Raw genomic sequence first — 24,006 nt, 5'->3', positions numbered from 1 at the left:
AGTGTAATAATTTTAGAACAATTAGCCTCATGGGCTATCCAAGCAAAATATTTTTGGACATCTTCCTCTCATATATTTAAGCAAAAATAGAAATGGAAATCTGAAAAATAGAATTCAATTTTTCAGATTTCCATGCTGGATTTAGAGAGAAGAGGAGTACAGTTGATTTATACTCCATATCACTGGAGAAAAGTAGACATTATAATAAAGTAGTGTGCCATAATTTTATTGACCTACATAAAGCCTTTGATTCTATTTGGCATGATGTCCTTTAAAGTTCTGCAACATTACGGAACAGACAACAAAATAATATGACTGATTGAATCCTTGTACTCATCTTCATAAATGATGGTTGAAGTCAAGGGGAATTATAACACTCACTTTCCAATGAAGGTGGAGTGAGACAGGAGTTCAAATTATTAGCAATATTATTTAACTGCTTCTCTGAATATGTTGTAAATGAAGCCCTGAAGAAATGTAATATTGGAGTGATGGTAGGAGAAGGAAGAAGTATAAACCACCTACGTTTGCTGATGATATTGATCATCTAGCACAAAAGAAATCAGATCTTCAGGAAATCACACAAAATTAGTTATACTCTTAAAAAATATGGCTTAACCATAAGTACCCCAAAATCAAAAACAATGAAAAATATCTGTGCTTCTGACCAAGAGGGAAGTGCTGTGGCAGAAACTGAAAAAATCCTACTTCACAATACACCCATAGTTGATCAGGTTAAATGCCTAGGCAATATCTTTAATAAAGATGGAAGATCAAAACAGGATATAAAAAAGAAAATTGCAAATGCAACAACAGCTCCAAAAACTAAAACTATTATGTACAGATAACAAGCTTAGAATTACAGTTATACCTTACTGACACACTAGTTAATTCAGTACTTCTATACAGAAGTGAAACTTGGACCCTCCTAAAAATAGTTGAAAAGAGGTTGCTGGCATTTGAAATGAAGTGCTATAGATGACTCTTAAAGATACCATACACTGATCATCAGGGCTGCTGAGAGAAATTTTCGGGCCCGTGACAAGTCTGTGGTCCGGGCCTCACTTAAAAAAGTGCATCACTTTTGTTTAATAAAAAAAGTCATATAAAGAGAATGGAATGAGAATGGAAAGAAAAGAGAAGAGAATGAAAGAGAATGGGGATTTAAATAGCAGTGTAGGAAGTGATTGTCAGACATACAAAAATATTTTGGGAAAATTTGGAGAAAAGAGCAAAGCTAATAATAATGGCAAATATCTGTTGGATTTCTGCTCAGGACATGGACGGGTTATTACTAAAACCATGTTCCAACATACAAATGTGCACAAATTCACATGGAGAGAAGAGGCAAGGAATAAGAAAAGTCTCAGAGACTATGTTATTGCTGATAGTGATGTTTTCTCCCTGGTGCAGGACACCAGAGTGTACAGAGGATTTGAAATTGAAAGTGATCACAATTTAGTCTTGAGCAGGATAAAATTGAATTTCATATTGAAAAGAATAACATGTAAGAAAGTTTTAAAGCGAATAAAAGTTGAGCAGCTCTCAGATGTGAACTGTAGACTAAAATACACAAAGATTATTCAAGAAAAAATGAGAGAGTTTGAGAACAGGAATCAAACCTTGGAGATTAAGTGGCAAACTCTGAAGAAAACATTGATTGATGAAACACTGTATAAAACTAGCTAAACAAAAGTCATGGGAGGACACTATCAAGAATATAGAAAATAAATATCAAGAAGGTGGCAAAATATTCTAGAGATTGTTGAAGAAGCTTAGGAATTAGAGTGCTGTAAAAGGAGTTAGAGATGATAAAGGTGACATGAAAATGGGAGAAAAAGATATCCTTGAAGTATGGCGTAATTACTTTGAAAAACTGCTAAATGAAACAAGCAGTGATGACAGCACAGTGGTAAAAAACACTGCCCAGGCATGCAGTCAGGAATACATATCCATACTTGAAGTAGAAAAAGCCATCAAAGGCTTGAAATGTGGAAAGGCTGCAGGAGTAGATGATATTCGACCAGAAATGCTGAAATATGGTGGTATAAGAGTCTTACAGTGGCTGCACTGTATAATTCAGAAAGCCTGGACAGAGGGACGAATTCCCAATGATTGTAGTAGAGTTCTCATAATACCCATATATAAAAATGGAAATAAAACTGCATGTGAGAATTACAGAGGTATTTCCCTACTGAGTGTTCCTGGCAAGATCTATGCAAGTATACTTGAGAAACGGTTGAGAAGAATTGTGGAAGAAAAGCTTGGTGAACAACAAGCTGGATTCAGGTGAAATAGAGGCTGTCAGGATCAGATCTTCACTTTACGACAAATAGTTGAGAAATCATGGGAATATAACAAAGATCTGTATTTAAGTTTTGTCGATTTGGAAAAGGGCATATGACAAGGTGCCAAGAGAGAGAAGCTATTCAATATGCTACAGTTATATGGTGTCAATGGGGCATTATATCAAGCAATACTTAGTCTTCATTTGAGTTGTAAGTCAGCAGTTAGAATTGAAGGAAGTACAGGAAGATGGTTTAATGTTAAATCTGGTGTAAGACAAGGATGTACATTATCCCCTCTGTTATTCATTATCTGTATGTATCACATTATGAAGGAAAATGGTATTAAACATGATATCAGAATTGGAGATGTTAATGTCTGCTCTTTGCTATATGCGGATGATGTTATGCTTTTAAATAAATCCGTTACAATTCTGCAAAATTCACTGACTAAATTGAATAACTGTTGTAATAGATATGGTAGGATGGTCAGCAATAAAACGACAAAGATAACGAAAATAAGTAGAATCGCTGAAAATGTCAACTGTGTTGTGAACGGAGAACCTGTGGAACAAGTAAAACATTTCAGCTACTTAGGCATGATTTTTACTGAAGATGGTAAATTAAACATAGAAATAGACAACAGAATCAGCAAAGCTGGTATGGTGGGAAATCAATTGAATAAATTCATATGGAATAAGAGAGAAATTAGTCTGAACACTAAATTAGCTGTATCCAAGACAGTGTTCAAACCAGTTTTAACTTATGGTTCTGAGAGCTGGGTCAGAAGTAAAACACTTGACGAAAGACTAGAGACCGCAGATATGAGAGTCCTGAGAAAGATTATAGGCGTGAACAGATGGCATCAATGGCAATATCATATTAAAAATGAGGATATTAGGAAAGAACTTGACATTGTCAGCATCCAGGAATGCGTTAGCAGAGCTAATCTCAGGTGTTATGGTTACTTAAACAGAATGGGCGAAGAAAGATTAGCAAAACAAGTGTTTCTCTGCCAGGTTGGCAGCAAAATGACCCAGAGGAAGACCAAGATATAGGTGGATTGATACGGTACAAAGTGCCTTAGACGATAGAAATATAAGATCTGATAATGTTGGAGTCTTGACAAGTAACAGACTGATTTGGAGGAAAATTGTAGATAGAAAGTTAGTAATAATGTAATTTTTTTCATGTGGTACTATCATATCCTGTACACCCCTTGAGGGTACATGGCAGGAATTTGATGATGATGATGATGAACAAAAAGAGAATTTTTTAATTTTTATTGCCTCATCCACTTCCTCACTTTATGGTTAGTGAAATCTTTAATTACCTCGTCATAATCAATTTTCATTGCTAGGTCATGTTCTATTGATAGTAAAGCTAGGCTGTTTAATCTTTCCTGGAGCATTGATGATCTACTGAAGCTCTTTATTGCTGAAAGTTTACTAAACACTCTTTCACCTTCGGCAACTGTTACTGGTATTTGTGCAATAAATTCTGATTGAAGTACATATTTCGGGAAACACGCCATGAAGTTGAAATTTATAAATGGTATTTAATAAATCTAGTCCTGGTATAACATCTTTAAACGTGGTGTTATAAATCTTTTTTTATGTGATAGATTTTGTCTTTCAGAGACGATGTTAAGTCTTTCGAATATTTATTTATTAAATTATTGCACGAATCAGAAATTTCTTGATGATTCATTGTTTGAAAATTTAATATTGGTGTAAATAAATTCTGAATGTTTTTTAAAGATGTGAAACTCATGTGGAGTTGGAAAATAATTGTATCCATTGGATACAATTATTTCCCGGGCCTTTCAATGCTGGGCCCCTGACAAAAGTTTCAGATATCACCCCCCTCTCGACGGCCCTGCTGATCACATCACAAATTTTGGATTAAGACAAAGAATCAGTTCTTGTGCTGGTCCAAGAGTCAATATTATAACTAAGATTCAAAGGAAACAACTTATGTAGCTTGGTTATATCTGCAAATCAAATGGTCTACCAATACAAGTCCTTGAAAGATTTATTCAAGGAACTCAAAACATAGAATAAACTGGATAGACAATATAAAAAAATGTAGAGGTACTTCACTTACAGAGTCAAAAGTAAAATGTCAATCAAGGAATAAGGAGATTTCTGTGAGGAATATTTCCTAATATTCCTTTGTAAACTATGATAAGAAGAAGAAGAATGCATTATATCTTAAAAGTATTTCTGAGTACATTTAATACTATAACATTCCCAATGTTGAATATCTAACAAAAATTTAAAAATACTATTTTCTTATTTGTTGATTTCAAAATAGGCTAGCTATGAATACAACCAATCCTTTCTCAGCTCTAATGTATTAGAAAATAAATAAATAAATAGCTCACAATAATATGTTTAAAAATTAGTCCATAAAAGTCTAACTATGTCTTTGGAATGTACCCTGTGGAGAGAATATTATGATTTTATGATATTTTACAGATTATAATAATGATGTCAGTAATAAGGACCATCATCATATTATTATTTAAAAAAGAAAAAACATACCTTTGATAAATCTCTGTAATTGCTTGGCAAACTCAGATCTAATTCTGGTGCTTCATAATTTGTTAGCACCCAAGGAAATACAGGATACTGATTCAGATCATTATATGTTCGTCCTGAAATTCAGCAATACAATAAAAATTTCTATTTAGGAACTGTTCAAACATGACACGTTTTTCTTTAAATTTTTATTTATTAAAATATACACACTTTATTGAAATTTTTGGATTCTTATATTATTATTATTCAGGCCTCCATGGAGTCAAAAGAATCACTGATGGAGGCCATATACTACACACACACACCAGTTATCATACTTATTCTTGAATTCATTCCCTCTGCCTGCACACACAACATCCAATGGCAATGCATTCCAATCATGCACCACCATCCAATCAGATATGGTTTCGGAAAAGCAATAATCACTGCTCTTTGCAAGGAATCTGGAAATCTATTCTCATAGAAAATTCTATTGAAAATGTAAAGGTAGAGCAGGTGATCCATGGAAAATAGTGAGAGATGCTTGACTATCTCATAGAAGATGTCATCTGGTTCTACATAGTCAACACAGAAGCAAAATAGTTTTCAATTCTTCTTTTTTGAATGGTCTGTTATAAACTTCCAGAACATTCAAAATGAACAGCGATTGATGTTTTTCTGCTTTACTCTTTAGGGCCAGGAATTCAGGGAAGTAGATGATATTTTGGTATATGTTTTAGCATAGTTCTCCTTAAGGATAGTCAAAACTGCTTTTAGCTAAGCAACTGTGCATCCATTCTGTTCCAGAATCAAAAATAGGTATGTAGTATATTTGCCCTTCATTTTTTCCAGAATTTGTTGTAGACCAATTTGGTTTATCTGGTGATAGAAGATGAGAATTTGATCTATAAGCCAGTCTGGTTCTGATGATAGATGTATCATCCTCGGGTGTGAGCACGTTTGAATTCATGTGGTGGGATATCTGTGGAAGATAGCTGAAGCTTTGTTTTGAACATTCTTGGCTTGCATTCTGAGTTCCACCATGGTTTAGGGAAAAGGGAAAAAAAAAAGCAAATTAATGTTTTGGGTACTGCAGTTGTGGCCTTGAAATATTATAAACTTTGTAACATGATTCACAGCTTCATTAATAGGAGAGAAACTAACTGTTGCAAGATCAAATTCTGTTAAGGATGAAAAGAGATGCCATTGAAGCTTGATCCATTTTCCATTATTTATATGTGGAGTGCACAGTTTCCAATGTAAGACAATAGACATCTCAGGAAAAATCATATGTTATTTCTTCTTTCCATTTATCTAAAAGGAAGAGGAAAGGTGAACAGATTTTTAAGGCAACAGCTTGAATGTTTGGGTAAGCATGTGGAAGGAGATGTTACTTTTGGTGTTTAATGATTATTGTTATCAAGCATGTGCTCAACATCCCTTCCTAAACGGCATGAGTGCTGTGGCAAATTTAAATTCCCCATCTCAAATATAGAGGATGGAGAATACAACATAAGATCAAAATCATCTTGGGATATATTTGCACTAGGTGGGAGACAGATGTAAATACTGTAATAAGCGATCCTACTGAGTGGCAAATGGCAACTGCCTCTATTTATTATTGAGGGGGGACTTGTTGGAGCTAAGAATGGTTGCCCAGAAGGATAGTGACTCATGGATAAGACCATCCTCTTTCCTCTCCTTACAGAGGAGAGCAATATACTGTAATGTGGGATATTCACCAGGCTTCAAGTAAATCTGCTGCAGGTAAAAGATGGCATTGATATCATTAATGTTTCAGTGGAATCTGCAACAATTCCATAGGAAGATGTTAATTATTTGTGTTTGGTAGGTGTCCCAACCTCCAGAAGATATGTCCTAACATATCTTCTGGAGGTTGGGAGGTTTTAATTTTATCAGTTTTAGATTTTTTTGCTTGGGAAATTGTAGACAGTCACTATCTGTCTCTTCCTCTCCAGAAAAATATCTAAGATGTCATCAAATTCTATTTCACCCAAAACACACTTGAAATTTTGATAATTTGAATTTATCTGTGGAGAGAAAGAGAGAGGCATCCAATTTTTTTTTGGATCTTCCCAATGCTTCTAAACTTTGGAATAAAGAAGAATGACATTTTCCAAATGAACATTTGTCTGTTTGTATGTATATTTTTTTAAAAAATGTGTTTTTAAATGTTTCAAATTTTTTTTGTTTTAACTCTTAGTTTCAGTTGATATGTAAACAGTTTTTGAACTGGGTTGTGGCTTGTAGAGGATAAAAGACTCATTCTCAAATAAGATAAAGATTCAGCCCCAGAGTTCCCTGACCACAGCAGGCCCTGGTGGATGACTTACTGCAACACCACTGATTTTCTAACAGATGAGCCCACTAGCTGGTTGTTTATGGTAGGGCTATCATGGACCACCAAATGGAAAAGTAGTGCATGCGCATCACCAGGATCCTATTTTCCAGATATTCATGGGTCACACTATACAGAAAACCCTACAGCAGGACACTGGTTTCCAGTGATAATAAATGGAAATAATCATCATGAAAAGATTCAAGAGAAGTAGCAAACAATATGAGAAGAAAACTATAGAAAAAGCATAAAATAGACTGACACTGCAGACACCACCATTTGGAAATCTTCTAAACCAAAAAGTGAATGAAGCAACACAAAATTTTAGACTTTTGGATTTGGTGATATCTTCACAGAATGCAGATGTGAATGAGATAGTGAGAGTAATTATTTTGTACTTCATGAGATACTAATGACTTGAGAGGTGGTCATGCAGTGGAAGATTCCCATCAAACATGTGGAATATGTTTGATGGGAAATCAAGAGATGGTGAGTTGGGAAAAAGGAAGTGACAGAGCATGGGAATTTGTTAGGACATATCTCTGCCCACTGTATACCATCAATGGCATTCACTTGTGAATGAGTGTGATGATATTCTGAAAAGATCCTGATGAATCCAGAAATGAATGATTTGTCCATCTGATCTGAATCACATTTTTACTTCTTCTTCTCATTGTGGCATACCTTGGAGTTTTCAAAATACTAAGACCCTGAAGACACCATCTTTTTCATTTTGACCAATTACAGCCTAACAGTGCCTCATGGTATAAACAACTTTATACACTCCAGGACATGCAAGGGAATGAAGTTGATCCTCAGAGAAACAATGAAAGTAGTAAGCTGAATGCATGGTTTAAAAGTGGTATGGAGATTTTATTTGCAGAGCACTTTAGCTATCTTTTCAGATGTCTTAAACATAAAGGGTGGGAACAGTTTTGGTGTGATCTTGTGTGTTAAATTGTGTGGATGTGCAGTATTTTGTTTTTATGGGAGCTGTAGTCATTGGCAAAAAAAGAAAAAAAAAGTTGTTACAAAAATACTTCAGTTCAGTTTTCAGTTGTCATTAGAACAAACAGTACTGGCTCTGTGTGTAAGTGTTTTGAGGATGCCATACTATTGTGAAGGGTATATGTGATGCCTACCTGTGTATGTACTGATTAGTACATGTCTTTCCACTGAATCAGGAATATTCTTCAAATCAGCATTAGGAGTACTTTTTGAATTTTTTTCAGGTAACTGCAGATTGCATTCCATGTTGTACAACCACACAGAGAAGTTGGGATGGTAATAGTCTTATAACCAAGAGTTGGTTGCAGTATGGATGTCATCAAAGACTCATTACTGTACATTGCGTAAAGAAGTGCATTTGAAACAACACGGAATTTCCTCATTAATGCCAACATTTTAGAGATGACTGCCAAGATAAGGAAAATTGATGAAATTGTTATCAACAAGCTGGATTTCAACAAGAGATGTTTTTGAAGTAAGTTGTTGTTTTTGAGTAGAGTTCATTACTCAATTGTAGAAGTAAAGTTCTTCCCAAGTTTTCCTCCATCCAGTTATTATTATCATCAGACCTCTATGGAGTCAAAGACTCATTGTGGAAAGTCCCTCTATCATATACTGTGATTAAATACGTTTACATTCTCTGCAGACACCACACCCTCAGGCAATGCATGAGGGTGTGGTGTCTGCAGTGTAGTTCTAACTATTCACCACTCTCCATGCAAAAAAAAAAAAACTGACTCTCATTCCTTTGCTCACATCCTCCTTATACAGACTCCGGGAATGACTTCTTGTTCTTCCCCCTTATTTCTCATCTTTCTATGAAAAACCTCTTCAACTTCAAAACAACTTACTAACTCCTCTTATCCACCGACTCCATAAATTGCACTTTCTCAACCTTTCTTCATTCTCAACAAGCCAGAGACCATAAACCATTTATCAATTGCCTGTGGACCCTTTCCAGTACCTGTTCATCATTATGAAAACCAGGTAAAAATCTGTGCATAGTAGTCCACATGTGGTTTAAATAAGGTCTTATACAACAGAACCAGAATTTCTTTACTTCTACAAGTCACTGTCTTCTGCATCATTGCCAGAAGTTATTGTGTTGTCCTCACAATTTTAGCAATGTGTTCTTCAAATTTTAGATCACTATCCACCATCACACCTAGATCTCTAATTTCCTCCAACTCCTCTAATATATCTCCACCAAAATGGGTGTATACTGTACATCCCATCTTTGGTTTCCAAATTTTGAAACTTTATACTTTGCAACACTGAACTGGCATCCCCACTCCCATGCCCAATCACTGAGTCTATTCAAGTCCTCTTGTAAAACCATAACAGCTGCTCTATTTCTCAGTTCTTCCCAAATTTGCAACATCTACAAACAACTGAATATCCCCATTCAAACCTTCCACAATATCATTAATATACCAGTTAAACAGCAATGGACCTAAAACAGATCCTTGAGACACACTTTTCTCTTCTGGGATTTTACTCCTAGATACACAACTAGTTGATACTTATCAGGCAGCCAATCTCCAATCCCCATCTCTCTTCTTTGTCCAATGCACCTAGCACCTTACTGTAATAAGTAAGTAGATTCATCAAAGAGAATGCCACTATTGTCAACCCAATTATGCATTTTGGTTCTCACTAATCTCTCCAATGCTTTAACCACAACACTTGATACACAGATTAGTCTACAATTTGAAGTTTGAGTTTTATCACCTCCCTTATGAAACAATTCAATCTTGCTTTTCTTCCACTCCCCCAATTAAGACTCACATTAAATAAGTATGCCAAGGCAGGTGTCAACTCCCTGGCACATTTCCTGAAAACACGTGATTATTATTATTATTATTATTATTATTATTTGACACCTCCAGGGAGTCCAAAGACTCATCGAGGGAGAGTGTGCCAACAGCATCGAACGATTGTCCCCTTCCAACTACTAACCGCGCTCAAACTTACTTAACTGAGCCATTAGTAGCAGAGGCTCTACCAATCGACCAACCTTTGCCGGCCATATATCATTAAGTCTACTACCCTTATTAACATTGATAAAACATAAATAAAAGACAACAAGATATTAAATGAGTATATACAAGAAACAACATTGTATAAATAAAAATAGCATAAATGATCTATATGGAGGTAAAATATGTCAATGGTCTGAAATAATTAAAAACAAAAGAAACAACTGTTCAGTCAGCTAAAATCTGCTGAGTGAATAACAACTGCAACCATTCATGAAATGAGGACAGGCAATTAAAATACGAAATTTTGTAAATGTTGTAATGCGAAACTTACACCTAGTGAGTTTCGCATTACAACACACACACACACACACACACACAGGCATGTTAGTACCCCTCAATAGGAAGGAGTGTGTGAGATGATTATGATCTATATGGTACTGAGCAAAACAAGTACAGGAAACCTCACTATGAATTCTTGCGTGATAATCAGCTAGCGTGATTGAGTAAAATGATACTATTTGCTGCTTTAAGTGAGTGCAATTTTTTTACGTTATGCGCAATTTTATGTTACACAAAAATTTTTGTTGCCAATCTGCAGCAAGTGGTGGCACTTGTCAATGTAGCACCCAGTGGGCAGTGGCCGCTGACACTTGACTCATTGTAAGTGCACGTGCAAACTCTGTTCTCTCACTCAATCACTTTTCCTTCATTTTGCTTTAATTTAGATACCTATAAGGTTTTATTACATTCAACCCTGACGTGGAAAAGAGAAAGACTGATAAAGAAAGCGACAGTAATAAAAAGAGAAGAAAAGTAATTATGCCAGAGGAAAAGCTGGAATTCATTAAGAGACATGAAAGTCACACTAGTAACACAATGATTGCGCAAGACCTGGGAAAGAGCGATTCTACAGTTTGGACTATATTAAATAACAGCAAAGAATACAAAGAACAAGGAAAAGTTGCTACTGTTAAACCGGCTGGGTAGTGACCATTCCCTTAATGCATAGCATTATACATGTCTGCAAGGATGTGCTTTGCATTATGGGATACTAAGACAAGCGATGTGAAGTCATTAGCCTCTATATACGAGTTGCCCCAGTCCTGAAAATAGTTCAGATGCAAACTTTGTTTGCTTACACTTGGATAAAGGATTAAACCAAGTATATAATTTCTTGGTATCTTTAATTCAAGCCTATGTTAGTTTATTATGTGCAAAATCTGAGATCTAACATTATTGAAGAAATCAGTACAATTGGAAAAGAACTTGGATTTAATGAACTGGATAATAAAGATGTGAGAAACCTGCTTGATTTCCATTCAGAACAGTTAAGTGAGAATGATCTTCAACTAAAAGAACAGCATGCATATGAGGAGTGCGGACAAGAAGAGAATGTTACGACCAAGAAGCTAACTACAAAAGAACTTGAGCTAATTTTCAATTACATTGAGCATGCTAAGAAAATTTTGTTTGAAGTTGATCCTGATATGGAACAAAGCTTTAAGGTCCACCGAAATCTTGATCAAGCAATCACCAGCTATCATAAATTGCACGACAAGATGAAAAAGTCAAGCACTATTCAAACATCTTTACTTAATTTTTTTTTGTAAAAAAGTAGCTCAATCAAATGTTTAGACATTAAATAAAAATTTAAGCAATTGATTTTTATTAATTTTGATGATTTTATCTTCTAATATAGCATATACTGTAAATTTTTTTTTCAGATTTATGCGAACTGATGGATGAAATTTAATTATTCTTATTCTTTATTCGATTTGCTTAACGTGACTCTGCTTAGCACTCATTAATTGATGAATTAATCAATCGTGTTAATTATTATTATTACTATTATTTACCAAGACCTCATGGAGTCAAAGACTCATCTGGGAGGTCCTTTAATCGCACACACATCTCATCATACCGTGTCTTAAACACACTCAAACTCCTTGCAGACACCACACTCTCAGGCAAGGCATTCCAATCATTCACAACTCTGCATGAAAAAAACCTGCCTCTCACTCCCCTACTCACATCCTCTTTATACAGTTTCCAGGGATGACCTCTGGTTCTCCCCTCATCTCCCACTATTCTCTGTAGAACTTCTCCACCATTGATCTTATAACAACCCTGACCAACTTGTAGGTCTCTATCATATCGCCCCTCTTCCTTCTCTCTACCAAACTCTGCAAATTACATCTCCTAAATCTTTGCTGATACTCAACATTCCAGAGGTCAGAAACTACCTTAGTCAGTCGCCTTTGGACCCTTTCCAACATCTCTTCATCCTTCTGAAAACCCGGTGACCAAATCTGAGCACAATAGTCCATGTGTGGCCTAATCAAAGCCTTATACAATGGAACAAGAATCTCCCTACTTCTACACGTCAGTGTCCTCCACATCATTCCCAGAAGCATTTGTATTGTCTTCACAATTTTGGCTATGTGTCTCCTAAATTTTAGATCCTTATCCACTATCACCCTCAGATCTCTTATTTCCTCTACCTCCAACAATATATTCTCACCAAGCATAAATTTTGCATCCCATCTTTGTTTTCCAAATTTTAAAACCTTACATTTTGCAACATTGAACTCATTTCCCCATTTGCTTGCCCAATCACTCACCTTATTCAAGTCTTCTTGCAAGGCCACAACATCTTGACTACTCTTTATGGTTCATCCCAACTTTGCATCATCTGCAAACAACTGAATATCTCCATCCAAATCTTCGCCAATATCATTAATATACATGTTAATATACCCCTGAGGCACTCCACTAGTGACTTTCCTTTTCCTGGATATCGCGCCCGCATAAACAACTTGTTGATACCCATCAGATAGCCAGTCTCCAATCCAATGCACTAATCTAATATCCAATCCAATCTGCTCTAGTTTGACTGTCAACTTATCATGAGGTAGTGTATCAAAAGCCTTTGTGAAATACAAGTATATTACTGCGTATCCTTCTCCTCTGTCCAAATAAGCAGTCACTTTATTGTAATAAGTAAGTAGATTACTAAAACATGACCTCCCTTTAGCAAATCCATGCTGTCCATCAAAGTTTATACCATTGTTGTCAACCCAACTCTGGATCCTCGTTCTCACAAGCTTCTCGAACAACTTAACCACAACACCTGACACGGAGATAGGCCTATAGTTTGATGCTTGAGTTCGATCACCTCCGTTATGAAGTGGCACAATCTTGCCCTCCTTCCACTCTTTAGGAACTTGACCAAATGCAAGCCTCATATTAAAAAAATGTCAAGGCAGGTGTCAACTCTCTGGCACATTCCTTCAGAATATGCGGTGATATATTATCAAGTCCCACAGCCTTATTTACATCTAGTTTACTCAACTCCCAAAACACCTCTTGCTCACTTACAGTCAGTCTCTCCTCCCCATCATCAACTGCTCTCAATCTCTCCATGAAGTCACATTCAAAAGATTGAAAGACCTTTATGAACTGCTCATTAAGTATCTCCACCAAACATTCTGCAACAGCAGTCTTTATACCATTTTCTCCAATCAATGTCATCCTTCAATAATCATTCTTTCTTTTGCTGGCTACATATCGAAAGAACTCCCTAGGATTCTTTTTGGCTTCATTAGCTAACTGCTGTTCATACCTCTCTTTAGCTACTCTCACCAATCAAGTCACCCTCCTTGCCTGGTCTTTATAGACCTCATGAATTGGTTACTTCCACTTCTCTTATGCTGCTTCAACAATGCCCTTTTTCTCTGTATCGCATGTTTAATCTCTTTATTCATCCATCTCACACCTACCTTATTTAACCTTCTCGCCCTTGGAATACATTTAGACATTGCATCTACTAAATAGTTTTTGAAAATTCCCCCAAGCTGCATTGATCTCTTTTCCAGCTAACTCCTCATTCCATGCTACACCCGCAAGCTGTTTCCTGAGCTCTTCATAATCCCACCCCCCCCTTGTTGTTCCACATATACCCTTTTTTCACAGGGGTCCTTGCACTGCTGGCAACCACCTAGGTAATCACCTCATGGTCACTTTCACCAATTGGTGGATGATTTGACACCTCATTTATAATTACATCCTCTGATGAGATGACCAAATCCAAGACCCTCAATCCTTGTGTGCCTTCTGTTACATACTGTCTGAGGTAGTTATCCCTCAAAAACTCAAGAAACTCATTTTCTTTACTTCCAGTCTATATTGCCATAATTAAAATCACCCATAATGATCACCCTTTTCTTATTTGCTTGGCTTATTTGACTATACATTTCACTATCACCACCATCCACATTACCAGGTCTATAACAACATCCCACCAAGTATTTGATTCTATTCACCTCTATCTCACACCATACCTGCCTCAAAACCACTGGCACTATTCCCATCTTGCATCTCTACTTTGTATGGACATAATTCTTTCTCTATCATCAATAGCACTCCCCCTCCCTTTTTACTCCTTCTATCCTCATGAAACATATCATACCCTTCCATCTCTATTCCTGTAAGAATGTCGTCCTCATCTAATCATGTCTCACTTATTCCGACAATCTTTGGGTGAAAAGACGCAATTAGTGCATCCATTTCATCCGCCTTGTTTCTTATACTTCTAGCATTGGTATACAAACACAACAGCTCATTTCTGGATCTACAGCTAGTTCCACTGATACCACTCACTCGATGTGATCTCTCCATGCTCGACTGGGGCCATTTCCCTTTGTGCTTCTTCATTTTAGAACCCTTTTCAATTTCATCTGTTTCCTCTTGATCCCTAGTCATCCCATTTCTTTCCTGCCTACACATGCTCTCACCTCCTCTTGGAGCATCCACCTTTCTCACGCTGTGTACTCCTGTCCACCCTGAGCCTCCCCGTTTCCCTGCTCCTCTTCAACACCCATTCTCTAATTTTCTATACTCATACCACTCACTTCCCCATTCATTTCCACTTCTTCAATCTCGCTTGTCTTACTCTCCTGTTCTTCCACATCACTCCCCTCTCGATCTGATTCATTCTCTCTATTCATTTCTCTACCTTCCAGCAGCAGTCTCTCCAAGCGACTCACAGCATAACCACTCAAATGCAGTCCATCGCTCCCATACAGCTCAATTCGTCCCTCAAACTCATTCCACACATTGACAAATTGTACTCCCATCTAAACACACATTTCAGCCAGAATATCATTCATAATCCTTGCTCTCCGTCTCATTTCACCACAATCATACCTAGGCTACACACGGACTACCCTTCCTGTCACACTATTCTCTTTTACCTTTCCAATCAGCCTCCTGACATTCATTCTGACATGCTCTTTGTTCTCTCTCAAATCATTTGTACCAATTAATACAATTAACTCTTTTGCTCGCTCCCGCCTCATATCCAATGCCGCAATCACTCTACTCATTTTACCGTCTGGAAAACATACCTTGTGCATTTTATCCTCTAGCACATCTTTAATAATGGATTCTAGTAGCAAAGCAATTCCGTAAACTAATTACCACTTTAATAATGGAGTCGCCATACAACGCCACTCGCTCATCTTTCGTTAACTCTTTCATGCCATCATGATTTATTTTAATAGTTTTGACCTGAATTCTCTTAATTTCATTCCGCATCAATTTCATTTCTTGCCTCACCCAATCCAATTCACTTTCCGAATCTTGCGACACATTCTCTCTATCATTAAAACTTTCTAACTCTCGACCCCTTCTTCTCACTTTCCCTCTCATTCATCCTTCTTTGTTTCCGTACTTTCGGTCCAACATACGTCCAACTTTCACTATCATTCTTCTCACTTTCACTCTCATTTATCTTTCTTTGTTTCCGTACTTTCGGACTAACATGCATCCAACTTTCGTTATCATTCTTCTTGCTTTTACTCTCATTCATCTTTCTTTGTTTCAGTACTTTCAGTCCAACATGTGTCCAACTTTCGCTATCATTCATTCTTTTTTCGCTATCATTTATTCTTTCGATTTTTTTCACTTGCGATTTCTGCATCACGCCATTTCTATTTTCATTCGTTCTCTCAATTTCATTTCTTTCCACCACTCTCACCTCACTTTCGTCCCTTTTAACATCCATTACAGTTTTCAAATCGCTCTTTTCTTTTTTCCTGATTTTTTAACATTTTTTTTTCTCTCTTTCAAACGTGCACTCGCAACACAATCGTTACTAACACTTTCTGTCATCTATTTCATATTTGCATTCATCAGTTCCTTATTCAGGTCACACTTCGCACACACCCTTCTTCCATCTGCGCTAAACATCCACAAATCATTTATGTAATCGAAGGAATACATATAACAGACCTCACACTCAACGAAACGACTGAAATCTAAATTAAAATCATGGAATGGTAATGCTGCCGCCATTTCCCCCCCCCCCTTGCAGGTTACTAGGTCTAATAATAACGATTTCGTAATTAAGTTTAGGCAAGAAAAATCTCCCACACTAATAATACGGTAGCGCACAATGTTTACAGCTGCTCTTACTCAAACAATTACGCATATATAATTAATTATTCGTAGAATAACTTATCTGAATCAGGAACTCTTCTTAGGTATGTCCACAGCGCTTGGCTCACTAGTGCCCTTAAGCAAGGTCTTCTTGTACAACTTCCTTTGTTCAAACCCTGTGTAGACTAGAATGCCATAATTTAATGTCAGGGTTAATTTGGATGAACACATTATTAGTCTCTCTTCCAAGATGATTACCACCAGGATAAAAGTTTGAGTCTGATAATCTCCTGGTAATCAGTGTGTGTGTGGTACAGGCAGATGATGAATGTTTGAGAAATCAGCTGATCTAGCTGCAGTATTTGCAGCCTTGTTTCTCTTGATCCCAGCATGGCTTGGAATCCAAAAGAAGCATACATCTAAGTGTATTGTAATCAATAATGGAAACAGGTAGTGTTGGATTCGAGAGAGTATTGGATGTTTTTGTAGCAATGGACTTTTCTTTTTATTGCCTGGAGAGAACTTTTCATGAATGGTCATAGTTGCTATTTCAGCCATATTCACAATCTGTCTGATCCCTATACACTCAGCAGATTTTAGCTGACTGAACAGTTGTTCCTTTTGTTTTTAATTATTTCAGACCATTGACATATTTTACCCCCATATATATCATTTATGCCATTTTTATTTATACAATGTTGTATCTTGTAAGCCTGAATATATTATGCACCTCTAGTAGTGATGCAATCTGATGTATTTTAGTACAAGCTCTCTACTGCATACAGCCCAGCTGTAAAGCTACATTCTAGTGGTGCTTGTGCAGGTATAATAACGTCTAGAAAGATGACAGAAGATCCCACTAGGTCCTCTCAGATTTTGAACCATCTGTGTAGATGGTTCAAAATTAGAGTAATCAATTAAATGAGCTTCGAAGAGCTGCTTGTGAGCAGCATGGGTGGAATTTCAGCACTGCTGAAAGAAAAGCTACATATTGGTATGTATGAGTGCCATGGAGGAAATTTGTTTTGGTTGAATCTAAACTCTGTAGTCTACTGCAAGCTCTATAGCTTGTAGGAGAACTTTCATCCACAAACCAAAGTTTTATTGCAGTCTTGAGTGTTGTACAAATTCTCCCATCATGGATAAAAAATAGTTGGCCACAAGAAGTGGGCTGGCAGGGATTTTATTTTTGTTGTGTATAACAGAGATATCTGTTGACATTGAAGCAACAAAGGTAGTTCATTTGCTTTGACATACCTATTCCAATTCTGATGGTGAATAGGGTCTAACCATTGCAAGATAGTCTCCCTAAAAGAAGTATAGACTATGGACCCATAATGAACTTTTGATCATATCGGCACCCTCTATAAATGAAACAAAGAACATCTGACAGCACTCCAACTTGTGTTGTTTAAGTAGTGCAAGTTAAAGCAACTCTGATGCTGAAGATTGTATTCTCATCAGCTCTCTGGGCAATTTTTGAAACTTTCCAAGTTTCTAAATATATATCTGGTTATGAAATAAGGATGGTTCTTTTTATTTTTGCATTTTTATATGGTTACATGGTGAGGTGAAGTATTATTACACATACTTTTCAATCTGTCTATATTCTTCAATCTTGTTGAAGCAATGAATATTTGGTCAAAACAATTTTAAACACTGTGAATTGAGTGTTATAAACAAAACAAATGCACTCATTAAAATTTTTTAATCAATTTTTAATGAGTGCATTTTTTCAAAACATTTATAAAATTTAATTCAGTATGCTTTGGCTGAATATTCAATGCTTCAGACAAATTTCAAACTGAATATTCAGTATTTGTTTATTTGACCAATTCATTATTCGATGCATCCCTTGGCAAAATGTAAATTTATGTACCTACTATTTTGAGATGAAAAGATTGCAAACTGTGTATCATGTTGATAGAACTGGAATGAAGGAAACTGATGAGGCTAGGTATTTGAGAGTGAACAGAGTGCAGAGGGGCTTAAAGTTCAAGAGGAAATATTGCAAGAGGGTAAAATAACTCGGAGGATTACTTGAATGTTAAACACAGCATATTATTCCTCTCTATAATGCTTTAATGAGAATATGTGGAAAGTTTGTGGATTACAAAGTTTAGGTTATAGGTAAGAATGAGGGGAATAGGAGAAAAACATATAAGCTGCTTAAGGAGTTTTATAAATAGATGCTGAAGACTTTTCCAATACTTGAATGACAAGGGAGAACAAGAGATCAACCCTGAAAACTGTGTATCAGACTAGAATTTTTACTTGGAGAATGGTGAACAAACAGAACGTGTTGCTAGAGGTAGTTTTGAGTGTTCTGTCAGTTTATGGAAAGACGCATTATTGTGTGAATAATGGTTAGTGTGGGCATCCTGCAATGAAAATATCTGGACTCTATAGAAATTTCTGTGTAATGATAATAATTTGCTCCTATCCTCTTCAAACCTGGCTGAGATGCAAAGACAATAAAACACAATTTTTTTTTAAAATTTCTGATTAAAATCCAGCAAAGATGCAAAGACAATGTCTTTGCCATGTAGTCAAATGGCAAAGACAATCAGTCACTATATTTTTTTAAAATTTTTTATTAAAATCTGTCTAGGGCAATATTCACCCTAGACTGAATTTATCTTTGAAATGAAAAAGAAAAAAGAAGAGATTTCTTCATGGTGCCCGACATTACATGTTAGTCCGATGTGGTTTGGAAGGGGGGGGGGGGAGAATTATGGGATGTTGGCAGCTAATGCAAGTTAGCAATTATTGCATTATTGTATGTTAAAACGGCATATAAATATATGATTGGTCATAAATTAGCAAACAAGACAGGTTGAAAAACTGTGAACTAAATTAAATGATATGATTTGATGGAAAGAGTTAAAACTTTATGGACAGTTTACAAATCATTTAAAACTTTTCTGGATATGTAAGGAATGGACAATAAACAAAGTAGTGAAATATATACTGTATTTAATGCAAAATTAGGACGTTACACTAAACTTGATATATGGTTGAAATGGTATCGCAGTACTCATATAGTTTGCATGATCAGTCCTATGAAGAGTAAAAGCAGGGACAACTTTTGTTTGGTTCCTGTATGGACTTAATTAGGAGAGTTTCATTTGTATTATTCTATGTTTATATGATATCACAAAACTAATTCAGGAAGATGTAATTCTCTGCAAAACCAATGATATCTTGCTTTGAACATATACAGTATCTATTGACTAATCATCACAATGTGGCAATGTAATTTCAACACTTACAAATGAGTGAAAGACTTTTCATCCCAGTTAGTCACAAGATCCTTATTATTATTATTACCCAAGACCCCATGGAGTCAAAGACTCATCTAGGAGGTCCTTTTATCAAACACACAGCTGATCAATACACTCAAAATTTTCTTTAAACACACTCAATTTTCTGCAGACACCACACTCTCAGGCAAGGCATTCCAATCATTCATTGGAAAGCCTTGCCTGAGAGTGTTCTCAGAACTTTGCAAGAAAACACCTGCTTCTCACTCCCCTACTCACACCCTCTTTATACAGTTTCCAGGTATGACCTTTGGTTCTCCCCTGATCTCCCAGTATTTTCTGTAGAATCTCTCTGATCCTATAACAACCCCTTAATAGCTTGTAGGTCTCTATCATATTTCCCTTCTTCCCTGTCCACCGGACTCCACAATTTGCATCTTCTCAATCTTCTTTCCTCATACTCGACATTCCAGAGGTCAGAAACTACCTTAGTCAATCGCCTTTCGACCCTTTCCAACATCTCTTCATTCTGAAAACCAGGTGACCAAAATCTGGGCACAACAGTCCATGTGTGGCCTAATCAAAGCCTTATACAATGGAACAAGAATCTCCCTACTTCTACAAGTCAGTGTCCTCTGCATAATTCCCAGAAGCCTTTGTGTTGTCTTCACAATTTTGGCTATGTGTCTCCTAAATTTCAGATCCTTATCCACTATCACCCCCAGATCTCTTATTTCCTCCACCTCTGACAATATATCCTCACCAAGCATAAATTCTGCATCCCATTTTTGTTTTCCAAATTTTAAAACCTTACATTTTGCAACATTGAACTCGCATCCCCATTCCCGTGCCCAATCACCCAATTTATCCAAGTTTTCTTGGGCCACAACATTTTCTCTACTCTTCATGGTTCGACCCAACTTTGCATCATCTGCAAACAACTAAATATCTCCATCCAAATCTTCACCAATATCATTAATATACAAGTTAAACAGCAATGGCCCAAAAACAGACCCTTGAGGCACATCACTAGTAACTTTCCTTTTCCTGGATATCGCTCCCCATACACAACTTGTTAATACCTATCAGATAGCCAGTCTCAAATCCAATGCACCAATCTAACATCCAACCCCATCCACTCCAGTTTGACTATTAACTTATCATGCGGTAATCTATCAAAAGCCTTTGCAAAATCTAAGTATAATTACTGTGTATCCTTCCCCTCTGTCCATGGAAGCAGTTACCTTATTGTAATAAGTATGTAGATTACTAAAATATGACCACCCTTTAGTAAATCCATGCTGTCCATGAAAGATAATACCATTGTTGTCAACCCAATTCTGAATCCTAGTTCTCACAAGCTTTTCCAACAACTTAACTACAATACCTGACACACAGATAAGCCTATGGTTTGATGATTGAGTTCTATCACCTCCTTTATGAAATGGAACAATCTTGCCCTACTTCCACTCCTTAGGAACTTGACCCAGTACAAGACTCGTATTAAAAAAATATGTTAAGGCTGGCATCAACTCCCTGGCACATTCCTTCAGAATACGTGGTGATATATTATCAAGTCCCCCAGCCTTATTTACATCTAGTTTGCTCAACTCCCCATACACCTCTTGCTGACTTACACTCAGTCAGTCAGTCAGTCTCTCTTCCCCATCATCAACTGCTTTCAATCTCTCCATGAAGTCACATTCACAAGATTGAAAGACCTTTATGAACAGCTCATTAAGTATCTCCACGAAACCTTCTGCAACAGCTGTCTTTATACCATTTTCTCCAATCAATGTCATCCTTCCATAATCATTCTTTCTTTTGCTGGCTACATATCGAAAGAACTCCTTAGGATTCTTTTTGGCTTCATTACCTAACTGCTGTTCATACCTCTCTATAGCTACCCTCACCAGCCAAGTAACCTGCCTTGCCTGGTCTTTGTAGTCCTCATGGAATTGGTTATTTCCACTTCTCCTATGATGCCTCCATAATGCCCTTTTTCCTGTATCACATGCTTAATCTCTTTATTCATCCATTTCACACCTACCTTATTTAACCTTCTCACCCTTGGAATACATTTAGACATTGCATCTACTAGATAGTTTTTGAAAATCCCCCCAAGCTGCATTGATCTCTTTTCCAGTTAACCCTTTTAAACAGAGGTCCTCGCACTGCTAGCTTTCATTCATTCTTTCCCAGGTAATTACCTCATGGTCACTCTCACCAATTGGTGGGTGATTTGACACTTCATTTATAATTACATCCTCTGATGAGATGATCAAATCCAAGCCCCTCAATTCTCATGTTCCCTGTGTTACATACTGTCTGAGGTAGTTATCCCTTAAAAACTCAAGAAACTCATTTTCTTTATTTCCAGTTGCTATCTCATCATTCCAGTCTATATTGCCATAATTAAAATTGCCCATTATGATCATTCTTTTCTTATTTGCTTGGCTAATTTGATTATACATTTCATAGTCACTACCATCCACATTTCCTGATCTATAAGAACATCCAACCAAGTATTTCATTCCATTCACCTCTATCTCACACCATACTGATCAAAACCACTAGCACTATTTCCCCTCTTGCATTTCTATTTGTATGGTCATAGCTCTTTCTCTATCATCAATAGCACTCTCCCTCCCTTTTTACCCCTTCTATCCTCACTAAACACATTATATACTTCCATCTCTATTCCTGTAAGGATGCCGTCCTCATCTAACCATGTCTCACTCATTCCAACAATTTTTGGGTGAACAGATTCAATTAGTGCAACCATTTCAACTGCCTTGTTTCTTACACTTCTAGCATTTGTATATAAACACAACAGCTCATTCCTGGATCTACAGCTAGTTCCACTGATAACATTCATTCTATGCAATCTCTCCATGCTGAACCGGGACCATTTCCCTTTCTGCTTATTCATTTTAGAACCTTCTTCAATTCCAACTGTTTCCTCTTGATCCCAGGTCATACCATTCCTTTCCTGTCTACACATGCTCTCACATCCTCTTGGAGCATCCACCTTTCTCAAGCTGTGTACCCCTGTCTACCCTAAGCCTCCCCATTTCCCTGTTCATCTTGCACACCCATTCTCTCATTTTCCATACTCATGCCACTTAGATCCTCATTCATAACCACCTCTTCAATCTCTCCTGCTCTTCCACATCACTTTCCACTTGATCTGATTCATTCTCTATACTCAGTTCTCTACCTTCTAGCAACAGTCTCTCCACGTGACTGGCACCATAACCACTCAAATGCAAATCGCTTTTGAACCTTTGAACCCATTCCACGCATTAACAAATTGTACTTCCCCTCTCCTCACACATTTCAGCCAACATACCATTCATAATCCTTGCTCTCTGCCTCATCTCACCACAGTCATACCCAGGCAACAAGCTTTCTACCCTTCCTGTCACACTATTCTCTTTTATCCATCTAAGCAGCCTTCTGATATCCATTCTGATGTGCTCTTTGTCTTCTGACCTATTAAAAACCATCAACTCCTACACTCCCTCCCTGCTCATATCCAATGCCTCAATCACTCTACTCATTTTATTGCCTGGAAAACATACCATCTGCATCCTCTCATCCAGCACACCTTTAATAATGGAGTTGCATACAATGCCACTCGCTCGTCTTTCGTTAACTCTTTCGTACCTATTTGATTTGTTTTAATCATTTTCACCCGAATTTTCTTAATTTCACTCCACATCTATTTCATCTCCTGCCTCATCCAACCCAATTCAACTTTCAAATCTCGCATCACATTCTTTCTATCATTCAATCTTTCCAATTCATCAAAAAGGATGAATGTGAGTGAAAGTGTGACTCCCACTTCACACTTTCACTCACATTCATCCTTTTGAGTTTTCTGTACTTTCAGTCCATATTTTCAACTTTTGCTTTCATTCATTCTTTCCATTTTTTCCACTTTCGATCCTTTTGTCATGCTATTTCCAGTTTCTTTCGTTCTCTCTATTTTGTTTCCTTCCACCGCATTTGCCTCGCTTTCTTTCTTTTTATCATCCGTTATGGTTTTCAAATCACTCGTTTTCTTTTTCTATGTTGCCTTGTTGCCTTTTTTTCTTATGGGGACACGATTTGTCCCCATAAGTTGACAACCAAAAAATGTATCGA

At 36.8% G+C, this 24,006-nt stretch overlaps 1 protein-coding gene across 1 annotated transcript in view; it reads right to left on the bottom strand.

Moving 5' to 3' along the window:
• rg (A kinase anchor protein rugose) overlaps window positions 1-24,006 on the bottom strand; it is a 1,380,990-nt gene that overhangs the window by 251,385 nt on the left and 1,105,599 nt on the right. The window contains exon 40 of the mRNA XM_090393458.1: window positions 4,832-4,944. Coding sequence (XP_090249584.1) covers window positions 4,832-4,944 — 113 coding nt within the window. The remainder of the gene's footprint in view (window positions 1-4,831; window positions 4,945-24,006) is intronic.

This window comes from Typopeltis vanoorti, chromosome 5, assembly GCF_054136105.1.
Source record: "Typopeltis vanoorti isolate ZY-2024b chromosome 5, IOZ_Tvanoo_1.0, whole genome shotgun sequence".
NCBI classification, from domain to species: Eukaryota; Metazoa; Arthropoda; class Arachnida; order Uropygi; family Thelyphonidae; genus Typopeltis; species Typopeltis vanoorti.
Note: the sequence above shows the minus strand (reverse complement) of the source record. Positions and strands in the feature narration are given on the sequence as shown.